The sequence below is a fragment of the Aethalodelphis obliquidens genome, unplaced genomic scaffold (genome assembly GCF_003676395.1).
Source record: "Aethalodelphis obliquidens isolate GAN/ISIS:26980383/991018 unplaced genomic scaffold, ASM367639v1 scaffold69, whole genome shotgun sequence".
In the NCBI taxonomy this organism is placed as follows: Eukaryota; Metazoa; Chordata; class Mammalia; order Artiodactyla; family Delphinidae; genus Aethalodelphis; species Aethalodelphis obliquidens.
The window spans coordinates 4,440,345-4,455,703 of record NW_020838013.1 but is presented as its reverse complement, the minus strand read 5'-3'; the positions used below and the strand labels follow the sequence as shown (position 1 = coordinate 4,455,703).

The following is a 15,359-nucleotide window of genomic DNA, read 5'->3' as shown; positions in this document are numbered from 1 at the left end:
CCTGAAGCCCAGAACCACAGCCAGTTACCTACTCAACAGTTCTACCAGGATGTCTCACAGGCACTTCACACTCAACCTGTCCAAACTTAACTCAAAACTGAACGTAAGCTCTTCCCCTCAATCTCCAAACCTGCTCTTCCTTCAGTGCGCCCTGTATCTCAATAAAAGGACTGCACCACAAACCACTCACATGAGAAAAACGTGGGAGTTATGCTTATATGTAACCCTTAACCTCACCCTCCACACAACCAATGAACCAAAGTCCTTTGATTCCATTTCCTAAATATTCCTGAAGACCTCTATAATTCTACTGCCAGCACTCTCAACCATACTACCATCTTATCTTACCTGAACTGCAGTAGCCTCCTAGTTGTTCTCACCAAATCCATTCTTACCTCTCCCTGATCCCTTCTCTACACTGCAGCTACTGATATTACTCCAAGCATGTTATACTCCTCTGCTGAACTTTGCATTCCCACTGCCTTCAGAATAAAGCTCTACCATTTGAGCCCTGGTCCAGGAAGATCCCACATGCCATGGAGCAACTAAGCCTGTGCGCCACAACTACTGAGCCTGTGCTCTAGAGCCCGTGAGCCACAACCACTGAGCCCACGTGCTGCAACTACTGAAGCCCGTGCACCTAGAGCCCGTGCTCTGCAACAAGAGAAGCCATCGCAGTGAGAAGTACGCGCATCGCAACAAAGAGTAGCCCCCGTTAGCTGCAACTAGAGAAAGCCCGCGTCCAGCAACAAGGATCCAACGCAATCAAAAATAAATAAATAAATAAATTTAAAAAGAAAAGAATAAAGCCCTACTTGACCTGACCCCTGATTACCTTGTCAGGATTTTAACTGTCTCCACCACTTACTTCCTCTCTCCAGTTACACCGTCCTTTTTGGTTTGGTTTGGTTGGTAGGCTCCTCAAACATGTCAGATTCCTTCCAACCTCGGAGGTTCTGCATATGATAATCACTTCTCCTTTTTGCCTGGTTACCTCTTACTCACCCTTCAGGTCTCAGCTTTAAAGGTTTTCTCAGGAAAAGTGTTCCCTGATGCCTCTTCCCACTCCTGAAGTTTAGATTAGGTCACTCTATTATACACTTTCATTGCCTCCTACATTATCTTTGTAGTCCTTTGCATAACTATAATTAACATTATAAGTATTTATTGTCTGACTTCCCTAACAGACCGTAATCTTGATGACAGAGGGACCATGCCTATCTTGCTCATCACTGTATCTGTATCCCAAGTGCCCTGTATGGTGTCTGACATGTGGTTAAGTGCTTGTAATATTTTCTCATTCCTACCATAGGGCTTTGCATTAGGTGGTCCCTCAACCTAGAGCTCTGCTGACCCAGATCTGGTGCCCCAAGGCCTTGACCTTCACAAGACTGGCTCCTCATCGCTCAGGTCTCAGTTACAAACACCATCTTCTCAGGAAGCCTTTACCAATGACCCAACTCAAGGAGTGATCCCCACCCTACAAGTATTTTATCCCCCTCTTAATTTCTTCAAAGTATTCAGCACTACCTGAAACCACAGTTATTTGGAAGTTCTAAAAAAGCAAAGCCCATGTTAAGTGCCTGACACAGTGTAAGCACTCAGCAAACATTTAAGTGAATGAATCTCTTGAGGGAGAAAAGATGACTTGGGGAACACCCTAAATTCAACAGCAGAACATTTACAAACTGCGTTCCAACAAAGTTGAAAAAGAGGCAGTATATCTTAGACTGTCTACTATAAATCCTGGCTCTTTCCCTACTTAGCTGAATAACCTGGGACAAGTTATTTAACTGTGCTATGCCTCAGTTTCCAAACTAGAAAATGGAAATCACAGAACCTACCTCAAAGGGCTGCTGAAAATTAAATTAGTTAATATATGTAAAAGGTCAGTACCAAGCACATAATATACACTCAATTAATGGGTGCTATTATTCATCAGACTGGACTCTTTTCTCCCTTTGTTTCAAATATACAAGGTGGCTTTTCCTTTATCTTTTTTGTGAAAGAAATTTGTTTTATTTATATTTATTTTTGGCTGCATTGGGTCTTCATTGCTGCACGGGCTTTTCTCTAGTTGCGGAGAGCAGGGGCTACTCTTCATTGTGGTATGCGGGCTTCTCATTGCTGTGGTTTCTCTTGTTGCGGAGCATGGGCTCTAGGCACACGGGTTCAGTAGTTGTGGCTTGCAGGCTCTAGAGCACAGGCTCAGTAGTTGTGGTGCACAGGCTTAGTTGTTCTGCAGCACGTGGGATCTTCCTGGACCAGGGTTCAAACCTGTGTCCCCTGCATTGGCAGGCAGATTCTTAACCACTGCACCTTGAGGGAAGCCCTTCCTTTATCTTACCCACCCAGAAAGGGTCCCTTTTTTTTTGTTTGTTTGCACACTGCCCATCTCCAAGAGCATCTTTCACATAGAATAAGAAATGTGAATGGGTCCCTCAGGAATTGTGCAACATGGTAGCACCATCCCCATGTCCTAGCAACCCCTGCAATTGTGATGATCAAAAGAATAAGATGATCAAAAGACAATAAACACAGAGGTACATTGGAAATGATTAAAGTCCTACAATACAATCACCGTATTTATGAATATACATTCTCTTGAAGTTACTGTCAGAAACAAGAAAGGGTTGGCTAGATTACTGCCCTGACACAAAAGACTTCGTAACTTCTGTGATCCAGGGATATAAAGAGATAAATTAAGGTTGGGGCTACCTTAAATTCACACTGAGGGCCACAACCAGCTCATGAGGTTGTTTCTCAGGAATGGCCATGGGTTTATTCAGCCACATGGTAATCAAAAGTATTTCAATATTTGTTCACATCAACACCCACAGCTTTTAGCTCATTTTTTGCTATCCTTCAAAGAGAATACCAAAAGATGATTTATTGTTATAACTTAACTATTCATCTCAAGACAGTGAGTACTTACTTTGGTTGCCCAAATCAAGTGATCTTAGAATAAGTTTAAAGGAATAATAAAGAAATCTGCAACTAGGTTGAGGATTTGCCATGACCATGAAGTTATTTTTGCAAAAATTCAACAACAAAAAAACCACTTCATGCTTATTTGGGCAAAGCCCTGAGAAAAACAATCTGAGATGCTTTCAAGATGTTTTGTGTTGGACTTAAAACTCTAAGATTAACAGCAGATAATCAGGATGGAAACCTAGAACCCATCTACTGGATAGCTCTCTTTAAATCAGTTTTCAATCTCACCCAATTAACACTGGATAATTCTTTGTTATGGGCAATTTGTTTTGGTTTTTGTTTTGGGGGTATAGTTGCTTTACAATGTTGTGTTAGTTCCTGCTGTACAACGAAGTGAATCAGCTATATGTATACATATATCTCCTCCCTCTTGGACCTCCCTCCCACCACCACCCCATCCCACCCATCTAGGTCACCACAGAGCACCGAGCTGAGCTACCCGCACTATACGGCAGGTTCTGTTGTAGGGAATGTTTAATGGGATGTTTTAACAGCATCCCTAGCCTCTACTCACCAACATACCAGTAGTACTCTCCTAGTCTGACAATCAAAAATGTCTCCAGATATTGCCAAATGTCTCCGGGGCAGGGGGCAAAAATCACACCCAGCTGAGAACCTCTGCTTTAAACAAATCTGTTCCAAATGTCTAAAACATCTGCCCACACTCACTCCTCCCTCTTTCAAAAATTCCTCCCTCTGATCTTCCTGATAATCGAGACTTAATCTCAGAGTCCACCTTAATTCATTTGTCTTTGCTTCCAAAATCCTCAGAAATCACTTAGTACAACTCCCTCAATAAGAGGTCAGTTCTCTTGCTCAAAACTATAGCTGGTAATAGAATTGGTACTAGGACTCTGGGCTCACGATCCCCAGTCAAGCACTCTTTTCCATCCTAACATGCTGGTATCTATCATTCACCAAGTTTTGTCAGTCCTTCACTGCCAAAGTGTCTTGCTTCTATCTCTTCCTTTCCATTTCTACTATCTATACCCCAAAGCAGTAGTTCTCAAACTTCTGCACACAACAGAATCACCTGGCTTGTTAAAACACAGATCACTGGGTCCCAAACCCCAGAGTTTCTGATCCACCAAAAGTATGAGGCAGGGCCCAAAAATATGCATTTCTAACTAGTTCCCAGACATCCAGATAATGTTTACCTTGCTGGTAAGTGGACCACACTTCAAGAACCACTGCCCTAGAGTTCAGGTAACCTATCACCTCAAGAGGTAATCTATTTCAGTATTCTTCTAGACACCTCCCTGACTTAAAACTACAAAAATATTACTCGTAAAAAAACATTTTGATCAAATTAGTGTTCAATTAAAAACAAACCACAGCTTCTAACGGCTATTTTCCATACCTGGCTTTCGTAATTGTTTAAAATGTGTTCCCTACATTATCAACACTACCTCCCAAACAAATCTTCTACTTTAGTCCTACTAATCTATAGTAAAGCTTATGCTCTCTTTAGCTCCTACAAGACCACCCTCTTCCCTCCTCCTCTCTACCTACCTGAAGGAGGCTTCACCACTGTATTTGCCAAAACCACTCATTTGGTCACTATCTGCTGCCTTTTATCTTTATGCTTTAAGTTTTTACCAAGTACTCACAGATAGAGAAAACCCCCAAGAACCTAAAATTTAAAACAGAAAACAATGATATGAGTGACATGCATAAATAAAAGGCTTGACATATACACATGAATATTGCTATTTTAATAGATCAAGTGCAGTAAGTTCAAAGTTCACAAAAAAGAAAGAACGTGCCAATTTTTAAAAAATATAATCAAATGTTAGCTGTCAAATATTTGTAGCTATCTCATTTAGGCTATTAAGCAGATATTTGTTAGGAAAGAAACTGTAACAGTAGCCTCAAAAAAAGATGAAGCACTCAGTTTACAACTTCCTACAACAGGAGTACCTATCATTTGTTTTCTGTATGAAATACACGGCAAGAGAGATGATAAGGTGTGAAAGAAGAAACACAGGGTTCAAAGTCTCGTTCCACCCCTTACCAACTTTGTGACCCTGGTCAAGTCAAGGCAGCTCCCTACGCCTCCATTACCATGATAAAAAAAATTAAGGTTGGGGCTTCCCTGGTGGTGCAGTGGTTGAGAATCTGCCTGCCAGTGCTGGGGACACAGGTTTGAGCCCTGGTCTGGGAAGATCCCACATGCCGTGGAGCAACTAGGCCCGTGAGCCACAACTACTGAGCCTGCGCGTCTGGAGCCTGTGCTCCGCAACAAGAGAGGCCGCGACAGTGAGAGGCCCGCGCACCACGATAAAGAGTGACCCCCGCTGGCCGCAACTAGAGAAAGCCCGCGCACAGAAATGAAGACCCAACACAGCCAAAAATAAATAAATAAATTTATTTAAAAAAAAAAATTAAGGTTGGAAACTATACCATCTACCTTACAGGGCTGTTTTGAAGATTAAATAAGGTAACGCATTTGAAAGAACCTAGCCTAGTACTTGACACATGATAAATGTTTATTGAATTTTAACCTCTGTTGATGTGAAAGCACAATGCAAAAACACTGTATTATCCCAAAAATGAGATAAGGAGAGCACATTAATAAAACCTGACTAAGGATGTTCACTCCCCAAGAAGAAAAATAAAAAGGAACAGAAAATAAGAATGTTATGTCCCTCTGCATGGTATACAGCAAATGTATCCATTCCCTGACTTAATGGTCAAAACCAAGACTTTTTTTTAACATCTTTATTGGAGTATAATTGCTTTATAATGGTGTGTTAGTTTCTGCTTTATAACAAAGTGAACCAGCTATACATATATCCCCATATCTACTCCCTATCCCACCCCTCTAGGTGGTAACAAAGCACCGAGCTGATCTCCCTGTGCTATGCAGCTGCTTCCCACTAGCTATCTATTTTACATTTGGTAGTGTATATATGTCCATGCCACTCTCTCACTTCGTCCCAGCTTACCCTTCCCCCTCCCCATGTCCTCAAGTCCATTCTCTACGTCTGCGTCTTTATTCCTGTCCTGCCCCTAGGTTCTTCAGAACCTTTTTTTTTTTTTTTTTTAAGATTCCATACATATGTGTTAGCATATGGTATTTGTTTTTCTCTTTGACTTACTTCACTCTGTATGACAGACTCTAGGTCCATCCACCTCACTACAAATAACTCAATTTCGTTTCTTTTTACGGCTGAGTAATATTCCATTGTATATATGTGCCACATCTTCTTTATCCATTCATCTGTCGATGAACACTTAGGTTCCTTCCATGTCCTGGCTACTGTAAATAGAGCTGCAATGAACATTGTGGTACATGACTCTTTTTGAATTATGGTTTTCTCAGGGTATATGCCCAGTAGTGGGACTGCTGGGTCGTATGGTAGTTCTATTTTTAGTTTTTAAGGAACCTCCATACAGTTCTCCATAGTGGCTGTATCAGTTTACAAAAACCAAGACTTGAGAGTAACACAAACACCGTCGCTTGCAACTTCACAACTTTAAGGTTGTCTTAAAGTCAGCAAAAACCGTAACATGGAGGGTTTAGGACAGGATTTGAGATAGGAAACTTAAAATTCAGACTGAGCTTTTACAGTTAACTAAATATTTTCTTATCTGTTCTAATGGCTTAAATACTATAAATGTGTTCATGTGGCACGTGTGCTAAGCATAAGTTTTCATTTGTTAGAGCTTAGGCCTTCTGGTTCTTATGTATACTACAGAACCCAATACCCCAATATTTTGCTCATCCCTGTATACCAAACTCTCCTCCATTCTAGTGATCTATTCCTAGCAGTCAAGAAAACTCATAGCAAAGAAAAGTAAATACTTATGAGGGCTTTCAACAATATCAACAAATACTTATTGAGCACTTTCTATATTGCAGACTGAGAGTACTTTCTTCTCTCTTTTTGAGGCTAATTATTGAGCACTTTCTATGTGTCAGGCACTATTCAAAGCATCCAGTAGACACCATAAACAAAAACAAAGTCCCAACTCTCAAGGAGCCTGTACTCTAATGGAGAGATATGCACAAACAAACTTAAGTATGGTAGTGATTAGTGCTCAGCAAAATAAATAAGAGAAAGTAATGGGGCTTAAATACAGCCCTGTATTCTGGGTCCCCAAAATACGGGTAACTGTGGAAGACTGATGCATAAGTATAAAGAATTAGCTCCCTCATCATCTGCATTTTGAATGCCAAAAATGGGCAACAAGTTTTTCCTACATCACCAGGAAGGAGACTGCAACACTCCGAACAATGTACTCCTCCACCAATAGAGACTGACAGTTAAGTCTAATGGAATGATGATAAATAAGCAAATTCAACAATTTAGACCATCTATAATTTTTTTAATTATTAATAAACTATGGAAAAAATTGCTTAAAATTAGGTTTTTATTTTGCCTGGTCTATTCCTGGGCAGAAAGACCTTAGAGCGGGGACATTCAAAGTGCGACTGTTTGTAAAAGGGATAATCTGTTCATTGCTCCTGAATCTGGGGAGACAATTTTAAGGATGACCCAAAGAAAGGTGAGAATATCATAAGGACTCAGTGCCCTCAGTTTCTTGCAACAGATAAATGATTTAGCTATTTCAGAGAGAATCATATGTAAGGCACATTAACAGGATTGAGCATCCAGTAGTATAATAACATCCTTTAGAAAATCTCTTCATCTTAGCATCAAGATTGACAAGCAAGCTGAATTCTCAAGTAAATCAGCATCTCTCCCTTCAGATAACAGCACTAGGCTTAGGTGAAGTCAAGGGAAAAAAATATTCATGTCATATAACTTCTTTTACCCTGAAGTATATTGTCTTCACCTTCTTTTACATTGATTTAGGCGTTCATTTGTTTCTACAATTGCCTTTGGCAGGGGTCAGTGAATTTTTTTCCATACTAAATGTAACTATACCTTAAGCATTTACTTCAGATGCACATTATTTTGTCCTTGATTTTATTTTTATTGTGCAATAATAAGGATTACTCAGAATTGGTGTGATTTCAAAAACTTAAAAGATCATTGACTACAATTGCTGAGGATTTAACTAATATTTTAGATTAAGAAACTATAAGATATTATGTTGAACATTCCCTATAAACGAACATTTAAATATACATGGCTGTGACAAACATTCAAAAATACTTCAACACTTTGGCTCCTGAAACCAAATGAAGAAAAAAAGTTCTAAAATTAGTCCCTGTCCATGTTTCTCAGTAAGGTCCTACATCTTAATTTACTAGAAATACAGAAATAAATCATCATTACCTCAGGATAACCAAATATCCACCCATCACCAACCTGAAGCTTCTATCCCTCTCACTTGAATACCTCCTCAACTATGTCAACTTCCCATGGAGATCTATCTGGCTTTCTTCTAGAAATCCATACACAAAACTACTAATCTTTTCATTAAAAACAAAACAGTGGCTTGTTTAAAAAAAATCAAAACAGCATTTACCCTCTCTTGTATTCCCTACACTGCAAAATAAGTAAATGTTCTAGTTCCAGAAAGAAGAGCTTATGCCCCAAATCTACACGTACATACCATATTCAAAGGTGTAATTCTCTTCTACATGTAATAGATAAATACTAGTTTGACAAAAGACAAGCCAATTTTTAAAAACTAGCTATGGGGCTTCCCTGGTGGCGCAGTGGTTGACAATCTGCCTGCCAATGCAGGGGACACGGGTTCGAGCCCTGGTCTGGGAAGATCCCACATACCGCGGAGCAACTAGGCCCGTGAGCCACAACTACTGAGCCTGCGCGTCTGGAGCCTGTGCTCCGCAACAAGAGAGGCCGTGACAGTGAGAGGCCCGCGCACCGCGATGAAGAGTGGCCCCCGCTTGCCACAACTAGAGAAAGCCCTTGCGTAGAAACGAAGACCCAACACAGCCAAAAATAAATAAATTTATAAAAAAAAAAAAAAAAAAAAAACTAGCTATGTCTGATTTTTTAAAAAATGGCTTGTCACAAAGATGATACAAACATATCAAAATTTATCTCACCAAATCCAGTCTGTGAACTTGAAATAGCTATGTCAGTTAAAAGCATTAAAAAGGATCTATTCAATCATGAATAATACATATTCTTATAAGTAAGGATACAACTTTTTTTTTTTAAAGATAGGTAAAAGATCCTCAATATTAAAGTCACTCTTGTTCCGAAACGAGTTTGGCCTCAGACTGTTAATACTGGTATACTACATTTTCTCTCCCAAGAGGCTATTTTGAAAGTATGTCACAGAGGGATAACCATTTAGGTTTTGTCCTCTAAAACAATATGGAAGTGATAGCCAATAACACTATAATCAATGCACTAGGTAATTCAATTCGACAAACATATAGTATGAGACCACACAAAGTTTAATCACCAAGCCGAATTAGCACACCTGTCATTTTGTCTCTCTTTCAAACTTTATGTTCCATGGCCAGTAACTGCAAAACAAAACTAAATTCTATACTTTGACTTAAAGAGATACAGTGTTATAGCTACTGTAAAAATTAGCCTTTATGCCTTCATGTCAGTCTTAAAATTCCTCAAATATCTAACTTCATCAATAGAGAATTCTGTAATATAAGCACTTGCCACAGAGACATTAAAAGTTTGGTAGGCAGGGCTTCCCTGGTGGCGCAGTGGTTAGGAATCTGCCTGCCAATGCGGGGGACACGGGTTTGAGCCCTGGTCCAGGAAGATCCCACATGCTGCAGAGCAACTAAGGCCGTACACCACAACTACTGAGCCTGCGCCCTACAGCCCGCGAGCCACAACTACTGAAGCCCGCGTGCCTAGAGCCCATGCTCCGCAACAAGAGAAGCCACCGCAATGAGAAGCCCGCGTACCACAACGAACAGTGGCCCCTGCTCGCCGCAACTAGAGAAAGCCGGCACACAGCAACAAAGACGCGACACAGCCAAAAATAAATAAAATAAAATAAATAAATTTAGGGCTTCCCTGGTGGCGCAGTGGTTAAGAATCCTCCTGCCAACGCAGGGCACATGGGTTCGAGCCCTGGTCCGGGAAGATCCCACATGCCGCGGAAGAACTAAGCCCGTGTGCCACAGCTACTGAAGCCTGCACGCCACAACTACTGAAGCCCGAGCGTCTCAAGTCTGTGCTCCGCAATGAAGAGTAGCCCCCTTTCGCCACCACTAGAGAAAGCCCACACGCAGCAATGAAGACCCAACGAAGACAAAAATAAAATAAATAAATTTTAAAAATAAATAAATAAATAAATTTAAAAGTTTGGTAGGCAGACTGCCATTCAAATTAGCCACCAATATGCTCTCATATCAAAAGTTATGTTATGGGGCTTCCCTGGTGGCGCAGTGGTTGAGAGTCCGCCTGCCAATGCAGGGGACACGGGTTTGTGCCCCAGTCCGGGAAGATCCCACATGCCGCGGAGCAGCTGGGCCCGTGAGCCATGGCCGCTGAGCCTGCGCGTCCGGAGCCTGTGCTCCGCAACGGGAGAGGCCACAACAGTGAGAGGCCCGCGTACCGCAAAAAAAAAAAAAAAAAAAAAAGTTATGTTATGGAAGGGATTTACACTTTGGATATAATTTTGTCATGTAATTTAAAAAAGGAAAACAGACATCAGTCACCCTAAACTCAAGATTATTACCCAAAATTCTAAGTGAGCAAGATTCTCCCAAAATATTTGCTGTACCCTCTTACACAACACTGCTACAAAAACACATAAACCAAAAGAAAAAATATGCTAGATAAGGAAAAGGTTAATGTGTGCAACAGGTAGCAATCATTTTACAATTAAAAAAAAAAAACTTACCAGGACAAAAATCACAGATTCTTTGGATCTCCTTACCACTACCTCCCTATCTTGTTAAAAAATAAAAACTTGCTTTGAAAGACTGGATCCCAAGATCTCTCAGATATTTATGAAACAGCTCAGCAATTCTACCAGCCTGACGTGATAAAAACGAAAATCCATATAGCAGTAACTAACCAAGAAAAGAATTTTGCAGCATCTTCTTTCTTTTCCCCCCAAAAAACTGAATTCAAGAAATGTCAAAACAAAAATAAATCCTAAACGTACAAAATTCCACTGATGATATACTTTATTTCTAAAAGTTAAAGAATTATAATCTCAACACACAGATTAGGAGACAAGAAGCAAATCTCTGAAATAAAGCTTTGCTAGAACATATTGCCTACTGGATACACTTGCCAATACACACCACACCTTTTCAACAGTCACACTGGGGCGTGGGGGGGGGGGGGGGGGGGGGGAGAACAGCCTTTTCTCAAAGAGTCTGGACATTATCAGAAAATGAATTAAAGAATCACTCTTTTTTCCTCCAAATTCAGTCTAAAATGCAGAGCCAAATAAAACCAGCATAAATTCCTTTAGTAATTTTCTAGGTCTTTCAGTTCACCAAATTTTACATAATGCATATAGTTCTGTGGCTTTCCTCATTCCCCACTCTACAAATAAAGTCAAATTTCTGAAACGAATATATGGTGAGAATATTAATAAAGCTCTCTTTGACTAGGGAAAACAAAAATCAAATTCTTAAACTCCAGTAGGGAAACCCTGAGAGGAAAGCGGGAGCCTAATGGACAAAGTATTCATATGCACATACAAGCTAATTCCTTCCAAATCATTACTAAGTAAAAATTTACTTTTATAAGATATATCACATACATCCCTCCCCAAATACAAAATACAGAACTTTATCAGCATCCAGTATTCTCCCTTCTCTCAATCAATCCCCTTCAACCCTATCAGTGTTTATTTGTGTTAAAAAAAAAAAAAAAATCCGCATTTCCACTCCCCAGCTCAAAGCCAAAAATCTTGGTACACAATAATCTAAAAAAATTAAACGGAACTATCCTTCCTCAAACAGTTTTGCCCCTCAAATTTACATTCAAATCTAACGTAATCAATTAGATTTATTACAATGTCAGTATTGCAAAATTAGGAATCCTTGTCACACTGTAATCCATAAAATCCTTTGATTTACAACGGTTTCAGCAGAAGTTAAAAGCTACCTATAAATCCATTTCCAAATAGGATGACTACTAAGACTCTAACTACTTGGCCTAAAATTCAAATGAGATACTAATACACCTTCCCTCCTCTGGTGCAGAGAAAAGCCACCTGAAAAGTTTTAATCACAGTATGTTCACAAATGTAAACAAAATAGTTTTTCTGCTTCAAAATTGGAAAAAAAGAAAAGAAAAGAAAAGAAAAAAAAAGACAAGAAAATACTAACCAATCTCTGGCTGTAACGAATCCTTTCTTCTTCGGGTTCCATCTCTCACTCTTCTGTTGAAATTACAGAAAGAAACCACTCCAGGGCTGCCTTCCTCTTCCTCCTTAGGAACCAGATTGCAACACTAAAGAATAATGATATGAGCAGAGATGAGAACTCATCCTCGAACTCAACCTTTCTTTCCTCGGAATGAAGTGTTTAGGACATGTGTAAGTTAAAGGCTTCCTGAGAAATCTGGTTCCTCTTCATCAGTTTGGGACCTCTCAGCTCTGGGGCAAGTGGTTCCATGTCAAGATCAACATTAATCACATTACAACTGTCTGAGGCCTATAGGCAAGAAGATGTTGGTTTCAGTTCCTTACTGTCGGGCTATACCACTTGTTTCTCCCCACAGGATTACAATACGCAAGGTTCCCCTTCAATGGCAGCATTAGCAAAAAAAAAAAAAAAAAAAGAAAAAAGGGGGGGGACACAGGACTTTTCTCTCTTAGAGAGCTGGCCAGGTGAAGCAGATCCAGATCCTAACCAAATTAGTTCTCTCTCACCCGTAATTAGAAACTAAAGAAAAGGACAGACTAACTATATAAGAAGAGAACAAGAAATTAGGATTTAAATAGACTCCAAAACAATTTCCCATACACCTCTAGTAAATCCGTATGCAATCGTCGCCTTCCTTCCTAGACTCCCCGGATCTTTTCATTCCCAAACCAACCCTCCACCCCAACACAAGATGTGTACAACTCTGAAACAAATTCAAGGGAGTTGCAAATCAGACACAAAAATGTATCAGATCTTTCTGTGTAAAGTAATAAAGATTTTACCTAGAGACGTAAGTAAAATTCATCTTTTCCAAACATTAAAGACCGGTTTGCGCGACGGCCGATCCCTAATACCAAGAAAGGTTTTTCTTTTTCCTAAATATTCTCAAGGATAATGGCTTCCATAGAGAATGCAGATTTTTTTTTCTTTTTTGTAACTACATTAAGGCCACGTTAACAGCATCCTTTCAAAACTGCTACGAGACCACTGGACCTGATGACACAGTTTGCAAGAGCAGTTCGTGGCAGAGCCCTCCTGGAGGAAGCCCTCGCCCCAAGTCGGGAGGGAAACCGTGTTTGCACCCCCTGGGCGAAGACCGCCCGGGCTTGAGAGCAGCCAGGGCCGGAGAGGAAAAATGGAAAATCTCGCCGGGTTCCCCCAGGAAAAGGCGTTTCAATGGTTCGTTCAACCATCGGAAAAAGAAATAGAAACTTTACATTAAGTCTTTAGATAACACAGCGAACCAAAACTTCCAAGGGGGGGGGGCGACAGGAGGGGGAATCTCACCGGGGATTTTGCTCGTGAGTTCTTGTCCAAGTGAGAAGTAAAAGATTCCAAAAACTGAGAGGAAAAATTAAATCCCAAACGTCGTCTTCGGGTTTTTTCCGTGGATCAACCCAGTATCCAGAGGGTCACAGCGACCCGGAAAAGAGAGGAAACAGTTGCTGAATCAAACCTCCTCTTCTGGCTTTGGAGACCGGGAGTGTGAGGCGTCAGGAGAGGGGAGCGCGACCCCTCGGCGCCGAGCCCGGGGCGCCCCCGCCTCCCCCGGGCCAGCGGTCAGCAGCCCGAGCCCGAGCCCCGGGCCAGCCCCGGCCGCGGGGCCGCCGTGCCCTAGACAAGTACCGCTCGGCCACCGCCGGAGCCCGGGAGCGGCGGCCGATCAGCTGAGACCGGCCGACCCGAGGCTGCCCGCGCCGCCCCGGCCCCCCGGAACGCGGGCCCCGGCCCCGGGGGGCGGAGAGGGCGGGAGCGGCGCGGCGCGCCGGGCTGGGGGCCCCGGCTCCCCTCGCGTCTCCCCCTCAGCCCGGGCTCCGCGCTGCGGGACGAGCCCCCGGCTACTCCCCAGTCGCAGAGGAGGGATTCCGGGGGATGGGCCCCCTGGCGTTGCCCCTCCTCCCGAAGCGCCCCCTGCCCAGGATAGACAGAGCGGCGACAGGCCCAGCCGCTGGGAAGGTGCTCTGCGAGCCGCAGCCGCCGCCGCCGCCGCCGCCGCTGCCGGGGAGGGGTGTTGTTTCCCTCACACAGGAGGAGCCGCTGAAGCAGCCGCCGCCATTTTGAACCCGTCAGACTCTCACATACACACAGCTCCTCCGCGGCGCACTGCGCAGGCGCCGCCTCCCCACCCCTCCTTCGGCTAGCCTCTCCACCCCCACCCCCCTTCAAGCCTCTCCTCGCTGCTTACCGCTCTCCGGGGTGCACGTGAACGCGCACGCGTCACTCCCCTCTTAACGCGGACACTTTGCCGGCGCGCGCACGCGCGGATGCGTCGGCCTCGAATCGCCCGCGCCCCCGCGACGCCGACGCGGCTCCCCGCCCCCCCTAGCGTCAGCCTGCCCGCCCTCCCGCCGGCCCACCGCCCCCGCTCCCCGTCGGCCTTCTTCCAGGGCTCGGGCCCGGCCCGCTGCTCGCGCCTGCGCGCAGGCCACAGATCCTCCTCCGCGCGCGCCCTGCCCCCCACACGCCCTCGCTCGAACACACACTTCGCCTCTGTGACCCCGCCCCTCGCCGGCCAGCTGCGCCGGCGGCCCTCCCCCACCTCTTCTGGGAGGGTGGTGACCCCCCGACCCCCCACAAAGCACAACACCCCCCCCTCCCCAAGCAGAGGGGAGAAGCGCCCCATTCCCCTTCAACCGCCCTCTGCGCGAGTCAGCCCGTCACAGTCGCACAACCTGAGGGCCGGGCGGCCTGGGCGAGGGCAGCCGTTGCCCGCCTCAAAGCGGGGTCTTCCGGGGTCAGGCTGCTGGGCCCGGCCGGCCAGACTGCCCAGGGCGAGGGGGCGCAGGGAAGGAGCGCCTTCCCGCCGGCTTCCCTCCCCTCACGCGCCCGCCGATGGGCCGAGGCCGGCCTGCCCGCCATCACCGGGCAGGCCCTGGCGCCCTCGCCGCGGGGCCAGTCCGCCCTCGGCTCGGGGGGCTCCTCGGTGCAGCAGCCCGGTCCCGCCTCACCCACTCCTCGCCGCTCCGAAGGGGCAGGAAACGGGAGTAGCATGTCTGTCCTGGGCTCGGCTCCCCCGGGGGAGCTCCGGGCTCTTGACAAGGGAGTCGACAGGTACCAGGCGCGGGAGTGGTCGCCGCGACGGCCCGGGGGCGGTGGCGGCCGGCGCGCCCAC

General features: G+C 44.2%; 1 protein-coding gene across 1 annotated transcript in view; it reads right to left on the bottom strand.

Annotated features, from left to right (window-relative positions):
- Window positions 1-14,318, bottom strand: part of KDM2A (lysine demethylase 2A) — a 106,159-nt gene extending 91,841 nt beyond the window's left edge. The window contains exons 1-2 of the mRNA XM_027090159.1: window positions 13,535-14,318; window positions 12,209-12,332 (exon numbers count right to left, since the gene is read on the bottom strand). Coding sequence (XP_026945960.1) covers window positions 12,209-12,250 — 42 coding nt within the window. The 5' untranslated portion in view covers window positions 12,251-12,332; window positions 13,535-14,318. The remainder of the gene's footprint in view (window positions 1-12,208; window positions 12,333-13,534) is intronic.
- Between the last annotated feature and the right edge of the window lie 1,041 nt (window positions 14,319-15,359).